The sequence below is a fragment of the Pan troglodytes genome, chromosome 11 (assembly GCF_028858775.2).
Source record: "Pan troglodytes isolate AG18354 chromosome 11, NHGRI_mPanTro3-v2.0_pri, whole genome shotgun sequence".
NCBI classification, from domain to species: domain Eukaryota; kingdom Metazoa; phylum Chordata; class Mammalia; order Primates; family Hominidae; genus Pan; species Pan troglodytes.
The window spans coordinates 14145941-14163382 of record NC_072409.2 but is presented as its reverse complement, the minus strand read 5'-3'; the positions used below and the strand labels follow the sequence as shown (position 1 = coordinate 14163382).

The 17442-nt window shown below is 55.1% G+C and overlaps 1 protein-coding gene across 9 annotated transcripts in view; it reads left to right on the top strand.

Annotated features, from left to right (window-relative positions):
• The window catches only part of NEK6 (NIMA related kinase 6), a 95715-nt gene that overhangs the window by 35861 nt on the left and 42412 nt on the right, over nt 1-17442 (top strand). For 7 of the 9 annotated variants that reach the window (XM_024345876.3, XM_063788338.1, XM_003312272.7 and 4 more), the window contains exon 2: nt 9379-9497. In XM_024345876.3, the coding sequence (XP_024201644.1) occupies nt 9408-9497 (90 nt within the window). In that variant the 5' untranslated portion in view covers nt 9379-9407. Of the gene's footprint in view, nt 1-291; nt 457-9378; nt 9498-17442 lie in introns of all 9 variants that reach the window. The other 2 variants (XM_016961628.4, XM_063788337.1) reach the window with 1 other exon arrangement.

Sequence of the window (17442 nt, the reverse complement as noted above, 5' to 3'; positions counted from 1 at the left end):
CCGAAGCCCTCCAGCCCCCGGGGCTGTTCCACTTGGTCCTTCTTCCACTGTCAGTCAGCAGGGTAGTAGCTGCGGTTCTGCTCTGAAATCCATCCCTTCCCTTAAGCCCCAGCCTCTCCCCAGTGGTCCCCCTGGCATGAGTTGGTCTGGGGGGGCCAGGCTTCTCCCTCCTGGCCTCAGGTGTTTCTGTACTGAGTCAGCAACCAGTTACCCAGCCTCTTCTCTGCCACCCGCTGGGGCCGTGGAGAGAGTGGTTTAGTCTCTACCCTCAAGGACATTTCCATGTTCAAGGAGAAGAAGACACATGAATTAGAGACAGCACGGGGGAGCAGGCTGTGGAGCTGGGAGTGACGGGGTGAGTCCAGGAAGGCTGCCTGGAGGAGATGCCCAGGAGAGAAGTTTGCTGGGAGGCAGCTCATTTCAGGCAGGAGGAGCAGAGCCTGCCAAGGCCTCGAGGTGAGAGCAAGATCATTTCCCAGGCAGGCAGGGGTCTCTGGGATGGTGGGCCTGCTAGCGGGCCTGGGACTCCTAGAGTGAGACCGCAGCTTTCCCCAGCTGCATTGTGGTCACCAAGGATCACCTCAGGCAAATGATTAAAATGCAGACTTTGGAGAGGGTTGGATCTGAGTTCAAAAACAGGCCATGCTGCTTATCAGCTGCATGAGCTCGACAAGTCATTTAACTTCTCTGCACCTCAGTTTCTTCATCTGTAAAAGTGAAGGGCTTGCAGACCTCACAGCAGGGATGTGCTGAGCTGCTGCCTGCAGTGCCCGACACAGAGGAAGCACTCAGCAGATCTCAGCTTCATCTTCAGGGAGGCTGGGAGCGGACCCAGCCTTGACCAGGTCCCAGAGTCAAGAATCTTCTGGGCAGAAGCCAAATGCTTTGTTGCTCCTTTAACTGAGAGACAAGATGTTTACAGCTTCTGCATTTTTTTTCTTCCAGAATTGGGTTTTATTACCCGAGGAGGAAGTGAAAGGTGATTGGGATGCTCCTCGATTTTCAAAAAGGCCCTGGGAACCCTGCAGTGTGCGGCCCAGTTGGTTTTGAATCTCCAGTGACTTTTGTCTGATCTGTGACCACAGGGATGCTGAGCCCTCAGCAGAGGTTTCTTGGGGTTGCAGGAGGGTGGGAAGAGCCCCCTCCACCTACTAGTCAGAGATTCATTCTGCCAACGCCCCCTGGGTGGCCCACTTTTCACCGGGCCCTAGGTGAGGCACTGGAGGTTTACAGATGACCGCAAAGGTCAGTCCCTGCCCTTAAAGGCTGGCAGAGGAGGCAGACATGGTGACAAAGGAAGCAGTTTGTGTCCTCAACAGCCCACCTTCAGGGAGAAACCTGTGTAGATGCCACCAGATGGGAAAGGGAAGAAGGGGCCTTGGTGCCCCCTGGCTGCCCACTGTGTGCTCACAGAGTCCTTGCAGCCTCCCTGCAAGCTTGGGCTGTTCCTTTTTGTGGATGGGGACGTTTATGGCTCAGGGAGGGGACGGGACTTCCCCAAGGTCCCACAAGAAGTGCCAAGACTGTGGCTGGGCATGGTGGCTCACACCTGTAATCCCAGCACCTTGAGAGGCCAAGGTGGGAGGATCACCTGAGGTCAGTAGTTCAAGACCAGCCTGACCAACATGGCGAAACCCCGTCTCTACTAAAAATACAAAAATTAGCTGGGCGTGATGGTGTGTGCTTATAATCTCAGCTACTCGGGATCCTGAGTAGTGTGTCAGTTCCTCCCTGCCAGCCAGTCTGCCTGGGCGTGGTAGTCCTTCCAGCCCCTGGGCTTGTGCTAAGTTTCTTTCTGTAATTGCTCCATCTGGCTGGTCTGAGAAGCAGGTTCAAATGGCAGGAGAATCACTTGAACCCAGGAGGCGGAGGTTGCAGTGAGCAGAGATCGCGCCATTGCACTCAAGCCTGGGCGACAAAGCAAGACTCCATCTCAAAAAAAAAAAAAAAGTGCCGAGATGAAGGAGGGTCAAGAGATCTGGTCCTGGCAGACAAGTGGGACTTTGCCCATTGAGAGGCACCGGTGGGTCTTTAGTCCAAGGCTGGTGCATGGAATGATGTGGAAGGACCAGGGTGCTGTGTTGCTGGGGATGGGGACCGCTCATTTAATACGGCTGCACGCAAGGCCTGGGGGATGTTGGGGGCAAATGCATGAGGGCAGGCTCGTGTCAGGTGGTCAGGGAATGGCTTGCTCCGGTGTGCGGACCTTTTGCTGTGGAGTTTCGGGAGAGATTGGCAGGTTCAGGCTTGTGTGTTAGGAAAACCTTTCCATGGTGGGCTGGAGGCTGGGCTGCAGGGGAGTGTGGAGGCTGAAGGTAACTGTAGGGACCCAATGAGAAGGGACAAGGCCAGCACAGGGTGGAGGCCCTGGGGTGAGTGAAGACATTTGGAGGAAGAATGGTTGGGACTGGATGAAGACCAGGTGTGGGTCCTGGGGGAGGGCGAGGCATCCGGAGGCTACAGCAGCCCTGTTTCTGGGTGGGCACCGTGTGGCCCCCAATCACCTGGCCTCCTGATGCTGCAGGCCCACTCTGGGGGAGGCCCCACCACCCTGAGGAAGGGGGCAGCGGGGAACCTGTCTGCATGGCCACCGTCCAGCAGTGGCTCATGGTCCTGCATCCCTGCACCTTAGAGCAGCCAGGCTTCCGCCGTCATGGAGCTGCAGAATCCGGGCAGGATGCATGGCTTTGCAGGTGGAGAGCTGGGGCGAGCGTGAGGGAACACAGGACCCGGCCGGAAACCAGACTCCATCTGTGGCTTGTCCCCTCCAGCTTGACAGGCCCCCATGACTCTGGCCTGAGATCGGGCTGCTTCCTGTCAAGTGATGAATGGGCAACGTCTGATTATCCTGAGACCAGACAAGAAGAGGGGCTGGGGCTGGGGAAGGGCCCAGCAGCCAGAGCCACAGCTCTGGGCCAGAATTCATTCAGTCAGTCATTTATTCACACCCTCTTCCAAGGCAGTTTGGACCAAGGCAGACTTGGTTTCGAGTGTCAGTTCTGCCTGCCGCCTGCTGTGTGACCTGGCGCCCGTCACTCAACCTGTCTGAACTTTGGTTTCTCTTCTGAACAGTGTGGATCATAGCGGCGCCCGTCTAGGGGTCTGTAAGTGTGAACGAGGTATGAGCGGCACTGGGCATCTGCCTGGCGCATGTGTGGTGCATGCTCTGTTGGCGGGGGCTGTTATTCTGGTGCTCCCTGCCAGCCAGTGTGCCTGGGCGTGGCATTCCTTACAGCCCCTGGGCTTGCGCTGAGTTTCTTTCTGTAATTGCTCAGTCTGGCTGGTCTGAGAAGCAGGTTCAAATGGCAGCTCTCTCCACTGTGTGGACTCAACTTTGGCAAGCCATGTTTCTCCATGGAGCCTTAGTTTCCTCATCAACAAAACAAGGGTGATGGTACTTTGCAGGTTTCTTGGGAGATGCCGTTTCACCCGTGGATGTTGGCTGATGTTGAAGTTGGTCCAGCCTTGACCCAGCCAGTGGCCAGTGCAGTGAGCTGTCCTTGCCGGGCCTCCGATCTTCAGCTCCCTGGGGCATGTGTCGGGCAGTGGAGCCTCTGCAGGCTGGCTGAAGGCCCCAGGCAGTGGGCATCCATCCTAGGCTTCTGCCACCAGGAGCCAGCTGGACCAACAGACATCACCCCTGGTGCTGGCACTGGTGCTGCCAGTACCATTCGCTCGGGGCGGAGAGAAAGCTGTGTGTGCCTGAGTGTGAAGCCACAGGGACGGCTTCCTGCTTTAGGGAAAACAACCTGTGAAGCTGTGCCCTCGGCTGGAGGCACAGAGGAGGGGCCTTGCTCAGGGAAACTGGAGAGGGGAGTACAGTGTCTGGCCAAGGCTGACCTCCAAGGCCAGGAGTGGGTTCTCCCTGGGCTTGGCAACACCTGTCAGTCTGGGAGCCACAACTGCCTTTGCCACGTCTACCCTCTGCTTCAGTGGACAGAACGAGCCTGGTGGACATTAGATGACCCCTGATCATGCCTGTGCACATGCACACACAGCAGCAGAAGAGGCAGGCAGGACACACACCGTTACCACCTCCAGGGTTCAGAGCAAGGAGAGGTGTAAGATCCAGTATATGAATGCACTTCCATGCATGGACCCCAGTACACATGGACCCTTGCAAGCTCATGCCCCCAAACCTGCTCCAAGCAGGGTCCTTGGACAGAGCCCTCCTGGTGTCTGAGGTCGTGCTTCACTGGCTGGGCCACGATGAGCCACCAGTCTCCATGAAGTGTGGCATTTGACAGGAGGCACAGGAATGACTTCCCCCTAGGTGAAGTTTCCAAAAATTCAGAGGCAAGGGCCCAATGACAGCCTTGGTCAGAAAGGCCACTTGGAACCTCAGAGCCAGCCCATTACAGCAGCCGATCCCTTCCAGCAGGTGCCTGGATTAAACCCAAGTGCTCATATCTCCCTAGGGTCACAGCCCACATTAGTGAGAGCCTCATCCATGGCCGGGCAGGGTGCGGCACAGCAGCTGGCTTTGCAGAGGCAGCCACGGCTCACGTAGATGATGAAGACGTTTGCTCCAGAGCAGTCCTAAAGAGGCCATGCTGCGTAGGACATAGAGCAGCAATCTTGGGTCCAACAGCCCCAGCTGTGTCATTTACCAGCTGTGTTACCTGGGGCAGGGATGACCCTGGGCAAGTCCCTGCCTCAGGCCCCATGTCTGTCACATGGAGGTGATCACTCCTCCATTGTACAAGTGAGGGTTAGCTTCAATAGCTAAATAGCCTCATAGCTAAAGCCTCAGAGGTCCCTTCCCGTGTGCCAGGCTCTGTGCTAAGGAGTTTACAGTGACCCTAAGAGGAAGATCTGACTGTTAGCCCATTTTCCAGATGAAGAAACTGAGACGCAGCATGGTTAGATGAAACCGGGCCAGGACCTGGACTCCTGCAGTCCAGCTCCCCGCCAGCCTCACTGAACCCTGAGGCTTCTCGCAATCTGGTCCCTCAGTGCCTGGGGACACACAGCACACGGCAGCCTAAAGCCAGGAACCTGAGCTGGGAAGCCTCACTGTGCAGCTATCCACAGTGTTTTGCAAATGTAGGGCCCTTGCTTGAGGCAGAAGAAAAGCCCTCTTTGAGGTGGTGTTCAGTGTGGCCTGCAGCTCTGGGTCTTGCATTCCATGGATTTTTGGCCCCTGACTTGGGCTTGGCAGCTACTACCTCATTGTTCTGCAACTTGGCAGGAGCCGCGGGATCCCGGGGACGGGCAGTCCTCAGTGTTACCCCGAGGTGCCTGCACGCATGTGCTAAGGGTCTTTTCCCTGCTCCGTGTGGCTCGTCCTTCCACGTCCCCTTTGCCTTGGCCTTTCTGCATCTGAACCCCCTAAGAAGCAGTTTCTGGCAGGAATTTCCGGAGCACAGGGCTTGGGTTTCTGTTGGGGTGTGGAGCAATAGAACAAAATGCCCTAAAATCCAATACCCATGGAGAGCCCCAAGAGGCAGTAGATTCCTTGGAACAAAGAGGGAGTTTAGAGTCACTGAGATCTGGATTTGAATCCTTTCTCTGCAGCTTATCAGCCTAATGGCATCGAGCCTCTTTTCCTCTGAGCCTCGGTTTCCCCATCTATAAAATGGGTCTACCAATAGCCCCGAGGGTGAATGGGAAAGACCTGGCCCACAGGAACCCTCATCCCTTCCTTTCTCCCTTCCTCCTTCCCCCTCGCGCCTCCCCACCTCCTTCCCCTCAGCAGGGACCCTCTCTGGCTCTCGGTGGGTAGGGGCTTGCAGAGTCCTCCGTGGCTGCTGCTTTCCTAGAACAGGGAACATCAACACCTGCCGGCTCCTCCCTGGAGGCTAATGGTGCCGCAGGTTCCATTAGGTTCTGAACAGAGCAGCTCGTAATGACTGGGGTTTGGCAGCAAAGGCACCACTGGGGTAGACAGTGGTGCTGCATCAGCTTGCTGTGGTCAGTGGGGCAGAGTCTCCGGGGGCTCCTGCCCCTGGGGACCCTGTGGAGGAAATGGGCCCTTGTGGTCTGCCAGCCCTGAGATCACCCCTGTGCATCAGCAGCACAGGCCCCATTCTCAAGTGGAGAGAGGGCCCATTCGGGGTGGAGCCAGCTGGAGAGATGATGGTGTTGCTGTGTAAGAACCTGTGGGGAGTGCAGTACCGTAATTTTGGACAAATATGCAGTTGTTGGTTCAAATCCTGGCTCCTTTTGTCTGTGATCCTTGGGACCCGGGCAGATCTCTTAACCTCTTCATGCCTCAGTTTTCTCATCTGTGAAATGGGACCATAATAGACCTTACCTCATGGAGTTGTTGACAAAATGAGATGGGCTAATAGAGGTGAAGAGCGTAGGGCAGGGCCCAGCATGATCAGGGCCCTGCAATTATTAGCTCTTATTCCCGGTCCCCCTTGCACTGCTCCTGGAGCCCTGCCCATGTGAGGCCACAGGTGAGCTCCTGAGAGTGTGCAGACCATGGCCTTTGGCTGCAGCTGTTGGAGAATGCGGTCAGCGCCACGTGGGGAGGGCAGGAATGACATTCCCAAGCACCCGCTAGGCTCCTCCCCAGTGGGATTTGCCCACGGTCTCAGCTGGTGAGTGACAGGGTCTAGATTCCACTGCCACAGTTTCCAGTACATGGGAGGCCCCAGGGCAGGTGGGCGGGTAAGCCGATGTGTGCATGGGTCTCGCAGGGGTGACCCTGCGAGCCAAGGCTGGTGCCTTCTGAGATAAAGATGGAACCTTCTCACTGAAGACAGTTCTCCACTCTTTCCCTGGAGGTCTCCCTAAGGGCAGAGGACAGTGAGCATGTCACCCTGAGGGGTCTAGGGGTGCAGCTGGAAGCAGCTGCAGAGCCTGCAGGAGGCTCAGTTTTATCTTCAAAATCATGCGCATTTTACATTCTGCTCCCTCTCATATTCCCCCTAACAAAGATGCCTGGGGAAGGTGCTCGTGTTTATCTGTTTATCCTGGGGCTCTTTATACCCTGGGTCTTCCCCTGTGTCACCTTGGGATGTCACCTGCGCTCCAGTGCAAGAACTCGGCACAAATGGTGGAGACACCGAGGGTGCCATTTTCCCATCTGCATTTGAGGGCTTGGCAGGGAGAGCACTGAGCGCTGGGAGACCCAGGTGGGGAGATGAGGCCTGTGCTGAGGCAGAGGCAGGGGTGGGGAGGGAAGAGGCAGGTGCACCCATAATGCCCCTCGTGTGACACTGATCTGACAGTGCTCTGTGTGCACAGACTAAAAAGACAGCAAGAGACCTACTGACTGATCTGTCCACACTAGGATGAACCACATCAAATGGCCAAGTCTGTGGGTCAAAGTTGGTTGAGTTTCTGCAGCTTCCCAAGCAGGAGACTGCATGAGCCAGGCTTGGCAGGACTTGCAGCCAGCGAGGGCCCCCCTGACCCTGAGTTGGGCGTGTTCTGCAGTCCATACCATCCACTTCCCTGCAGTCTCACATCCTGTCATCTATTTTGAGAGAGCAGGTTTACCCCAGAACAGTCTGTGGAAGGTGTGGGGCAGGGAGGAGAGCTGGGCCGCCCTGAGGACACAGAGGGAGAAGGGTGCTGGGAGCCAGCCTGCAAGTTCTGGGGAGCCTCAGGGTGCCTTGGAGGGCACAGCTTGGGAGGCCAAGCTCAGCGGGCGAGTTAGGGTTTGGTGGACATCCTTTGACATGTCAAAGGGTGTCACAGACATCCCTGGAGCCTGAGAGGTCTGGTTGGCCAACCACTGTGGCTGGAAACAGACTACAGTGGGGAGGAAGGAAGAGTGACTTGCACCCTGAGACACAGTGACCGGACCTCTAGGAGCTGGCTGTGACAGCCCGGAGGGTGTTGATGCCTTTCCCACCTCCTGAAACACCCCCGTGTTAATGGGGGCGTGGGTCTACCTGGGAGGGAGTGGCAGGGCTGCTGGCCCAGCAGACCGGGGGAAGACTCTTGGTTTGGAATTTGACTGGGGCATAGGTGACCAGGTGAGACAGCAGGAGGCGGGGTCTGTCTGGAGAGAGATGACGTCTTTGGCTGGGTCCTCCAGAAGCCAAACTTGAGATGGGGATATGTAGGCATGGGATTTATGAAGTGCCCCTGGGAGAACCACTCAGGGAGGAGGGAGGGCAAGGCCAGGAATGGGCAGGAGACGGACCAGAGGTTCCTTCTCAGACAAAACCCGCTGACCGCGCCGGGGGCTCTAGGATACGAGTCACATCTCGGAGGGCCCCGACCTGAGACGGGACTGGCTTTCATTCTCGCCCCCTCAGCTGTTGAATAAGGGCCACCGCAGGGGGGCCCTCCATTCCTCAGGACTTCTGGCTCTCCAGGGGTACAGCTGAACTGCTCCAGGAGCCTAGGCCAGGCCTCAAGGGGTTCTGCCTAGGATGTGGTCACATGAGAGTTGCCCCTCGGGACATCCAGGGCTTGTCTGGGAGAAGGAGCAGCAGCCAGAAACAGGGGCCCCATCACATGTGTGATCTAGTCCCTTCCATGCACACCATGTGGGAGCCCTGGCACACAGGAGGTGCTGCAGAAATGCTTGTGGGGTGAGCGCAGGTCTCTCCTTCTGGGGAGGAGGAGGGCTTTTCCCCTGGCATCAGGAAGCATCCCGGTGGCTGGGTCACACAGGTTCTATGCACATAACCTCAGACCCTGCCCCAGAAGCACTTGTCTGATGGGGGAGGCCAGAGGCTAAAATATTGGGGGAGATGCCCAGATGGCCTTGAGCTCAGGACTGGGCACACAGTGGGTGCTTAACCAGGGACCTGTGGCTGCTGTGACTACCTATGACCAGCATCTCTGACTCTCCCAGGGCAGCCCAAGCCCTGGAGGCTGAGGGGGGCTGTTCCTTTGCACAGAGGTCTAAGTAGGACGGCAAACAGGACCTCTTGGCCCTGGCCTTCCCTGTGTCACACGTGTGGTGCGCCAGGGTCCAGCCAGGACAAGGACGTAGGTTCCTTCCCACAGCAGCTGTCTGCAGCCTGACCCAGGCCGTTCTCTTCTGAGCACCCAGGCTGCCAGCATGGGTTTAGGTGGGGGTGACAATGGGGGATGGGGTACAGAACTGCTCCCCAAGAAGCAGGGGCAGTGCTGTGGAAAGAACAAGTCTTTGGACTCCAGCAAATGTCGGGTTGAATCCGGTGTCTTCCTTCCTGGCCTTGGGGGCTGCTGATGGACGTTTCCCTGCCTGGAGCCTCTTCCAGTGGGGATAATCCTAGTGACTTAGGACAGTCTAACAGAAGGAGACTGTGTCACCCGGGGGTGTCAAGTTGTAGCCCTGCCACTTCGGAGCTGGATGACCGTGGGCAAATTACTGAACGGCTTTGCACCTCAGCTCACGCATCTGTAAAATGGGGTGAGCGAAAGTCCCTCCTGCTTCTGAGGGTCTCAAAGAGAAAGTGAACAGGCCGCTGTTTTCTGTTGCAGTTCGTGCCCTCGTGAGGCTGGCATGCAGGATGGCAGGACAGCCCGGCCACATGCCCCATGGAGGGAGTTCCAACAACCTCTGCCACACCCTGGGGCCTGTGCATCCTCCTGACCCACAGGTAAGCCCCTTACCTTTGTCTGCAGCACACTGAAGAGTTCCCAAGGAATACGGATCCCTGAGCCTCCTTTGTCCAAACTCCTACTGGTGGAAACCCTTCAGCTCCCTGAAACAGAACCTCTTGAATGCTTCCAGTGATGGGGAGCTCGCTACCAAATCTAGTGAGCTCATCGTTGAATTCAGTAATACTCAGAGAAGCCTCCTCTGCCAAGCTCTAGGCTGGGACCCTGCACCCTGATCCTGCCCCTGGAGTGTTCCAAGTGGATGGAACAGCTTTATCTCAGGGATCAGCATGGTTGGAAAGGTACAGAGGGTGCTGTGGAGGCCCTGAGAACAGCGAGGGACTCAGAGGAATGGGCTGACTGTACTGTGGGTCAGAAAATTCTTTCTTACAGTGAGCCAACATTGCCTCCCATTTTGGTCTTAACTGTGTTTCAGCCCCCTTCAGCCTCTTCTAGAACCAGCAGAGTTTGGGAGAACACTGGCTTATTAACGCCTGCCTCTCGCTCTCTCTAGATACCTTGGAGAGCCAGGCAGCCTTCAGCAGCTTTTCTGAAGGTGACTTCTAGGTTTCTGAACTGCCTTATGTACCCCATGCTGCCCGGGCCTGGCACGCCCTCTCTGACCCCTCTTCCAAGTCAGTGCAAATGCTGCTCCCTCTGGGGAGACCTCCACTTCCACCCTGCTCTCTGCTCTGGGCTGCCCGCACACCTGTGTCCACACACCTGGGTGATGCCCGTGATCACATCTCACTGGGGCACTAGTTCCTGGGTCTGCCTCACTTTCTAGATGGAGAGCTCCCCTGGAGCAGGGCTTTGCTGGTGGGACAATCCCACACCGGGCACAGAGGGGCCCCGCGTGCTCGCTGAGTTAAGGAACTGTGGGTGTGTGTGCTGTGTACCCACTTGGGACGGGGCTGTGTGGAAGACACTCAGGTCTGCTCTTAGGGAGCACACAGCCTCATGGGAGAGAAAGATAAGGAGCTGAGCAGAAGAACCTTGCGGGCCTAGGGAGCCCAGCAAGGCACCTGATCCGGGGCCAGAGAGGCTTCCTCATGGAAGTGGCATGCAAAGGCCTGGAGGGGACAGAGAGCTTGTCTGGGCAGGTTGAGCACAGCTAGATCCTGTAGGGTCCTGTGGCCAGCTTAGAATGATGAAAAGTTCTCTTATATGGTGTTGGCTTTTTCTCCAAAGGATGTGAGACCTAAATTCAGGGGAGGCTCAGAGATAGCCACCCTCCTGAGCCATGGAGGGCTTGATTACAGCTTCTAACTGCCTAATCCCTCTTGGAAGACTTCAGATTGGCTGATGTTTGACCTCAATGGCAAGGTTGCCATGTACAGTTGTACAGGTTATGCACTGCACAAAGCTTCTGGGCTAAGGAGGCAGGCAGGTCTGAAATCCTTCTCCTGTGCTTGCATTATCACCAAGCCATGCTCCCTGGTGGACAGCTGCATCAGCCCAAGGAGGGCGGTGATGCCGCAGATTGACACAGAGGCAACACGTTGAGCTAGTGGACACTATGTTTGTGTGCGTATCTGGTGGGGGTGTGTGTATATGCATACACACAAGCATGCAGAGGGTCCATGGGGCATCTATGCTATTTGTACTCATGCAGGGGCCCATTTCCTAGGTAGAATTTGGGGAGGCAGATCCCAGAAAGCTGGGAAGCCCCAGGACACTGTGGGTCCAGAGTCTACCAGGACATGGTGCTGATGGCTGGGGGCAGCAGGGCCTCCTCGGGTAATGTAGCAATTTGTCATATTAAGTCATTCACTAACAATTGAATCCCCCTTGATTAATCTCCCAGAATTAGCCAGTTGCATTTTGAGCAATTAGGGTTAATTACAACCTCATTTGGCAGAGGAGAGGGCCCCGTAATTATTTCACGAGCAAGGCGAAGAGGCGGTGGGCTGCGGTGGCAGCGTTCACAACGTCTCGTCGCACATGTTGGAGAGGGTAATGACATAGTTAAGTGTAATTAGTTACGATTACTCGGAGCTGGGCTGCTCTGGGCAGCGGCTGTCGGGCAACGATGCCCCCAGTCCCACCAGCATCTGGCTGGGTTTGCAGAATGGGGGCGCAAGGCCACCCATGTACCGCGCCGGCTCCAGGTTGGGATGGGAAAGGGGGACTTTCTCCTCGGCTCCTGAAGCCTTGGGGATTTAAACACTGTCTGGGGAGACATCCCAGCCGTGTCTCGCCTGTTTCAGGACATAGAAGCACCTGGAATTAATGGGCCAGGCATTTTCCGTAATAGCAGGAGGCACCACTGCTTCCCTGAAACCATCCTCAGAGGAAGGAGCCAGGCTAAGAATGCTTTGATGTGGGCCAGGCTGTTTCCGCACCCAGCTCTCCGTCTCTCATTAGCCGGGTGAGACTAGGAAAGCAACCTCTCTGAGCCTCAGTTTCCTCATCTATAAAATGGGATAATAATGCCACTTCCCTCATGAGGCGGCTGTGAAGACTAAGTGAGATAGTTACTGTAAACATCCAACACAGCACCTCACATCGTGAGTACTGAGGAAATGGTATGTCATGGATCTTATATTTTAAAAACCATTTCTGTTTTCATAGCTAAAAACCTCCGAGCTGGATAATACCCCCAGTGTAGAAAGAAAGAGACTACAACCACCTGAACTGTGGTTTTTGTTAACCTCCTATGCCCAAGGCTAGTGGCTTGTTCATTTCAGGAAGCTTTCTAGCCTTGAGAGCCAGCAGCACACGAAAAAATATTTGCTGAAACCGGCAGAACTATATATGAAATTCATATATACTTAGGAAAGCTGAACGTACTTGCTTTTATAGAGGTTTCTAATGAATGAATGAATGGAATTGAGGAAAGAAGCTTAAAATGCCTCATGCTTTTTAAATTTTACCAATGTGCTACAGAGAGCTTTCATTGGGAATGAAGTGTAAGCCTCACCTGACACACTAAGAACCACGTGAATTTCCAAGAAGGGGAAAGATATTCTTGCCTGAGAAAGCCCCGGCTAATGTGTCTTCCATCTGGAAAGTCTTTGCAAAGCCGGTTGGGATGTGCCAAGTTCAGTTATATTTGGGTGCTCTTCCGAGAGAACTTTGCAGGGGATTGGGTCAGCTCTTTCTAGGTGTGCATTGCACAGGCCAAAATCTTTATCAGAATCTTCCCAAAGCAGTGATGCTAGTTGGTTAAGGTTTAATGACCAAATATCAATGGCTATTAAAATTCAGTTAGTGGGCCGGGCACGGTGGCTCACACCTGTAATCCCAGCACTTCGGGAGGCCAAGGTGGATGGATCACCTGAGTCTGGAGTTCAAGACCAACCTGGGCAACATGGTGAAACCCTGTCTCTACTAAAAATATAAAAATTAGCTGGGTGTGGTGGTGTTCACCTGTAATCTCAGCTACTCGGGAGGCCAAGGCATGAGAATCGCTTCAACCTGGGAGGCAGAGGTTGCAGTGAGCCGAGATTGCACCATTGCACTCCAGCCTGGGCAACAGAGTGAGACCCCATCTCAAAAAAAAAAAAAAGAAAAAGAAAAGAAATTCAGTGTCTGCTAACTGCTGTCAATTCAGCAACTGTTTTTTTGGGGTTTTTTTCCTGCCATGGGAAGTGCCCAGTGCCTGCCTTTGGGGGCTCCCAGTCTGCTGAGAAGCTCTGCATGTTGCAGAGAGGTGGAAGCTCCCCGGGAGGGATGGACAGATGCTGGGAGAGCCCAGAGAATGGGGAGGCCAGTTCTGCTAGATAGATGATCGGGAATTTGGGGTGGGACAGGGAGAGGCCCCAGACCTGAAGGTGCATGGCCAATCAGGTTAGAGAAGGTGTTGAAATACCTATGCTTAGAGAAGGTAAAAGAATGTATGGTGTTTATGAAGGTCTCAAATCCATACTATCTCATTTGAAATTGAATCTGTAGCAAATGAGGAGCCCATTATGGGTTTTCAGGTGGCAAGGGGGTACTTGGGTTGGGTTCTAGATAGATCACTGGTGGCTCGTGCTCAAGGCTCAGGGAAGGTGAAAATAGGGAGGTGAGGAGGCCCCTTCTTCACCAGGTGAGATGATGCCTCATGGGGCTACAGCACTGGGGGCTGGACATGGGGAGAGAGGGTTCCAGAGACTTCCAGGGGAAAGCAGCCTCACTTGGTAGTGGAAGGGATGAGGGAGAGGGGTTGTCAGGAGTGGCAGCTGGAACTCTTTGTGGTTTCGCCCTTTATGTCTCTGCTTGTGAGTCGTCGGAGCTGGTTCCAGATCATCTTTTGTATGTGTAAGCTTAGCTTTTTCCAGACTCTGTTAATGAGAATTGTCCTGGGAGAACCATAATGATTTAGATCGTTTTGGGTTTTGTTATTAGGAGTCTTCCATGCGATGGGCATTGGCTCACTGATCCCATGAGCCAGTGGCCCACGGAGTGCGGTACAGACGTCTTAGCTGAGCCAGTAATGGTGGTGTTTGTACCAACAGCCCAGTGCCTGGGACTCATCTCACTTAGTACTCCTGCTGACTCAGAGGAGTTGCTTACTCAATGCTCCATTTTGCAGGGAAGGAAGCTGATGTCATAATCTGCCATCGCACCGTCAAGGGGCAGAGTTGGGATTGGGTCCAGGCCCGTGGGACCCCACAGTGCCGCTTTGGGCAGCTAGGTCTTCGAAAGGGAAGATGGGCTTTGGGTCTGAAGTTAGGCAGATCGTGAGGAGCTGAGCTGGGCTGGCCTCAGAATAAGTCTGACAATGTGAACTCTTTGTAAATCGTGCCCTTTTGTGCAACACAGATTTAAAATATATCGCTATATACACATCTACCAAATCCATTAGAGTTTCCCTACCCACAGTGTCAGATGTCTTTAAAGGTGAAATTCGTTTATAAGAAATGTCATCCTGATGAAGTGTGCTTTTTAAAATCATAGAAACGGTTGCCTTAAAATTAATGATGCATTGCAAATATCAGGGAAAAAAGACCCATCCAGTGTAAAGATGATTAAAATTCAGGTCAGAAGTCTGACTTAGTCAGGCTAAATTTTTTAATGAGATTTCAGAAAATTAATTGGGCGAATGCATTTTTATTCTTTTAGCATGTAATTTTATGCTCCTGTTTAAAAAAAAAAAGATTCGTCTATGGCTGAGGCTGATTGTGGTTCAAACATTTTAAACTCAAATTAGCGCAGGGTGGGGGGTGTTTGTGGCCTAATTTGATCTGACTTGGAGAAGACAGCGTGGGTTTCTCAGAGCTTTCTGGGTGGGGGTAGCTATAGTGGTCTGAGGCATCCTCCCTGCCCCCCAGTCTCCCAGTCATGCCCTGCCCCTTCCTGAGAAGGCCAGCGACATTTCTTGGGAGGTGGGATTGGGATGGCGGTGGCTCGGGGACCTTGGCCATCTCATTGGCTCCTGCTCGCCAGTTTCCTGCTGCTCCCCAGGGCCCTTGTTCCAGCGGTTCCTCCACCCTCCTCCTCTCAAATCCCATGTGCCTGCCCCAGGCAGCCCAGGCCTCCTCCCTCGTGCCCACGGTGACAGGCAGCACAGCGAGTGGTGACACCGCAGGGTCAGCCTCCCTGTCCCCCGGCCCCTCGATCAGTCTCCTCTGCCTTTGGGGAGAGCTGAGGGCCTCCGCGCCCTGGCAGAGGAGCCTGAGGAGTCAGAGGTGGCCTCCTATGGTGTTGCCCCACAGCGCAGCCCTGGAAGGGAGGCTGAGGGCAGCTCTTGCCTAGCATGGTCCCTTGACAAATGGTCCTGGGTGACAAAGTCGCAAGGTTGTGTCTCTTACCTGCCCGCGGGTGCACGTCGTCAGCCCCACCACCTCACTGCAGCCCCCAAGGTTACCGCCAGCCGCCGAGGGGTGGGAACGGCAGGGTGATGATATCAACAGCCAAGAACCCCCTGGGCTTGTCCACTGCTCAGGCCGTCCCAGCCCCCGGGGAAGCAGGTCCACCACTAGGCCCATTCGACAGATAGCAGCACAATCACCGTCACCACGACTGGAGAATGACATGTCCCAGCACCTAGTGCCAGGCCCTCTTCCAAGGGCTTGCATTTGCTTATCCATTTAACCCCCAGCAGCCCCCTGAAGGGGGTACTGTTATGATCTCCTCAGTTTCCAAAGAGGAAACTGAGGCCCAGAAGGCTTGCCCAAGGCCCACAGCTGGGAAGTGGCAGAATTGAGGTTTGAGCCCCAGCCTCCAGGCTCCAGCATTGGAGTCTCAACATCAGAGCCAGAGCAGTGGTTACCCCTCTGCCAACTTGTGCCCTGGGGTGGGGTTGGGAGTGTTATTTTCCCCAGGAGCCACAACAGGGTTTCACACAAAGCAGGGACAGTGAGCAACAGAAACCAGTTTTCTGGGCTGGGTGAGGTAGCTCACACCTGTAATCCCAGCACTTTGGGAGGCCGAGGCAGGTGGATCACCTGAGGTCAGGTGTTCAAGACCAGCCTGGCCAACATGGTGAAACCCCATCTCTACTAAAAATACAAAAAATTTAGCCCAGTGTGGTGGTGGGCGCCTGCTACTCCCCAGCTACTCAGGAGGCTGAGGCAGGAGAATCGCTTGAACCCGGGAGGCGGAGATTGCAATGAGCCGAGATCGCACCACAGCGCTCCAGCCTGGGTGACAAGAGCAAAACTCTATCTCAAAAAAAAAAAAAAAACCAGTTTTCTGAAAGGCCATCGGGGTGGTCGGTCATTAGTCAGCAGTGATCACATTTGGGGCCACCCTGGGCGCACTGTTCTGGGGCCAGCCCCACGCCCGTCTTGCAGTTTAGAGCCACACAGACACTAATCACCAACATCATCTCCCAGAGTCCTCAGAGAAATCCTGGAGCCAGTGTTACTGTGCCTGTGTGTGGACGACCAGCCCAGGGTCACTTGGCTGCAGGGGCAAAAGTGGAACTTGCGGGGAGCTGACCCAGGAGCGGGGGAGGTCTTGGAGGTGGCGACGGAGCAGCCAGGCCTTCCAGGCCAAGGACACAGTTCACCCTTTCCCTTCTGCTGAGAGCCCCCAGGTGCACCAGGGCCAGGACTCTGCTGGCCCAGGCAGCTGCCCCCAGGAGCCTGGTGTCTCAACGTGCCCCACACCTGAGCAGAGGCCACCCTGGGGACAGCGTCCTGTGGCAGCCCTGGGAGTGCAGTGGTGCCCCAGAGCCTGCTGGACCATGTCCCCAGCACACGTGCTCCGTCTAGGAAGCTGCCCCACCAGAGGAGCTGGCCTCTAATTGGGTCGGATGTACTGTGACAAGAAATGCAAATCTGGGTCATCCATATGCGTGTGAGCAGCTGGAGCCCCAGCCACCTCCACCCACATCCACCAGGAGCTTCGGCCCCACTGTGGAGCTGCACAGTGTAGCCTCCCAGGACGGGCAGTGTTGGGAACCCCGGCCAGACTCCCACTAGTCACAGTAAGAAGCCTGGTCTTCCAGGGCAAAGACCCTCAGGGACCACTTCCTCCAAACCCTTCACTGTGCCTGGGGGAAACTGAGGCCCAAGAGGGGAGGGAGCCCACCCCCATCACCAGCAGTGCAGCTGGCTCTAGATCTGACAGGGAGTTCTAGCCTGTTTCCTGATTTGCGAGATGGGATTCATAACCCTTGCTTCATGAAGCTCTTAGGAGTTTGGAGACATAGAGCTGTCTAAGCAGCTGGAAACTAGGACATAGTAGGTGTCTAACGTACAACACCTCATGGTTATTTTTATGAGTACGTGCGATTCCTCTAAGTGCCCAGAAAGCCGCCCTGGCTGTTTATGAGGGTATGTGATTTTGGCTGCATTCCTAGAGGTGACGGCGTCTGAGTCACAGAGTCCCACTGTGCGCCAGGTCGTGTCAGGCACATTCCATGTGTCATTCCACAAACATGCTCCAAGCAGTTGCTCTGGGGTCAGAGCCTCAGTGCAGAGGACGTGGAGGGGACTAGACAGGGGCCCCCTTTTGAAGAGGCCGGTGGCGGGTCCTGGGGCGGGGCCTGGGGCAGGGCTCAGGTGACTG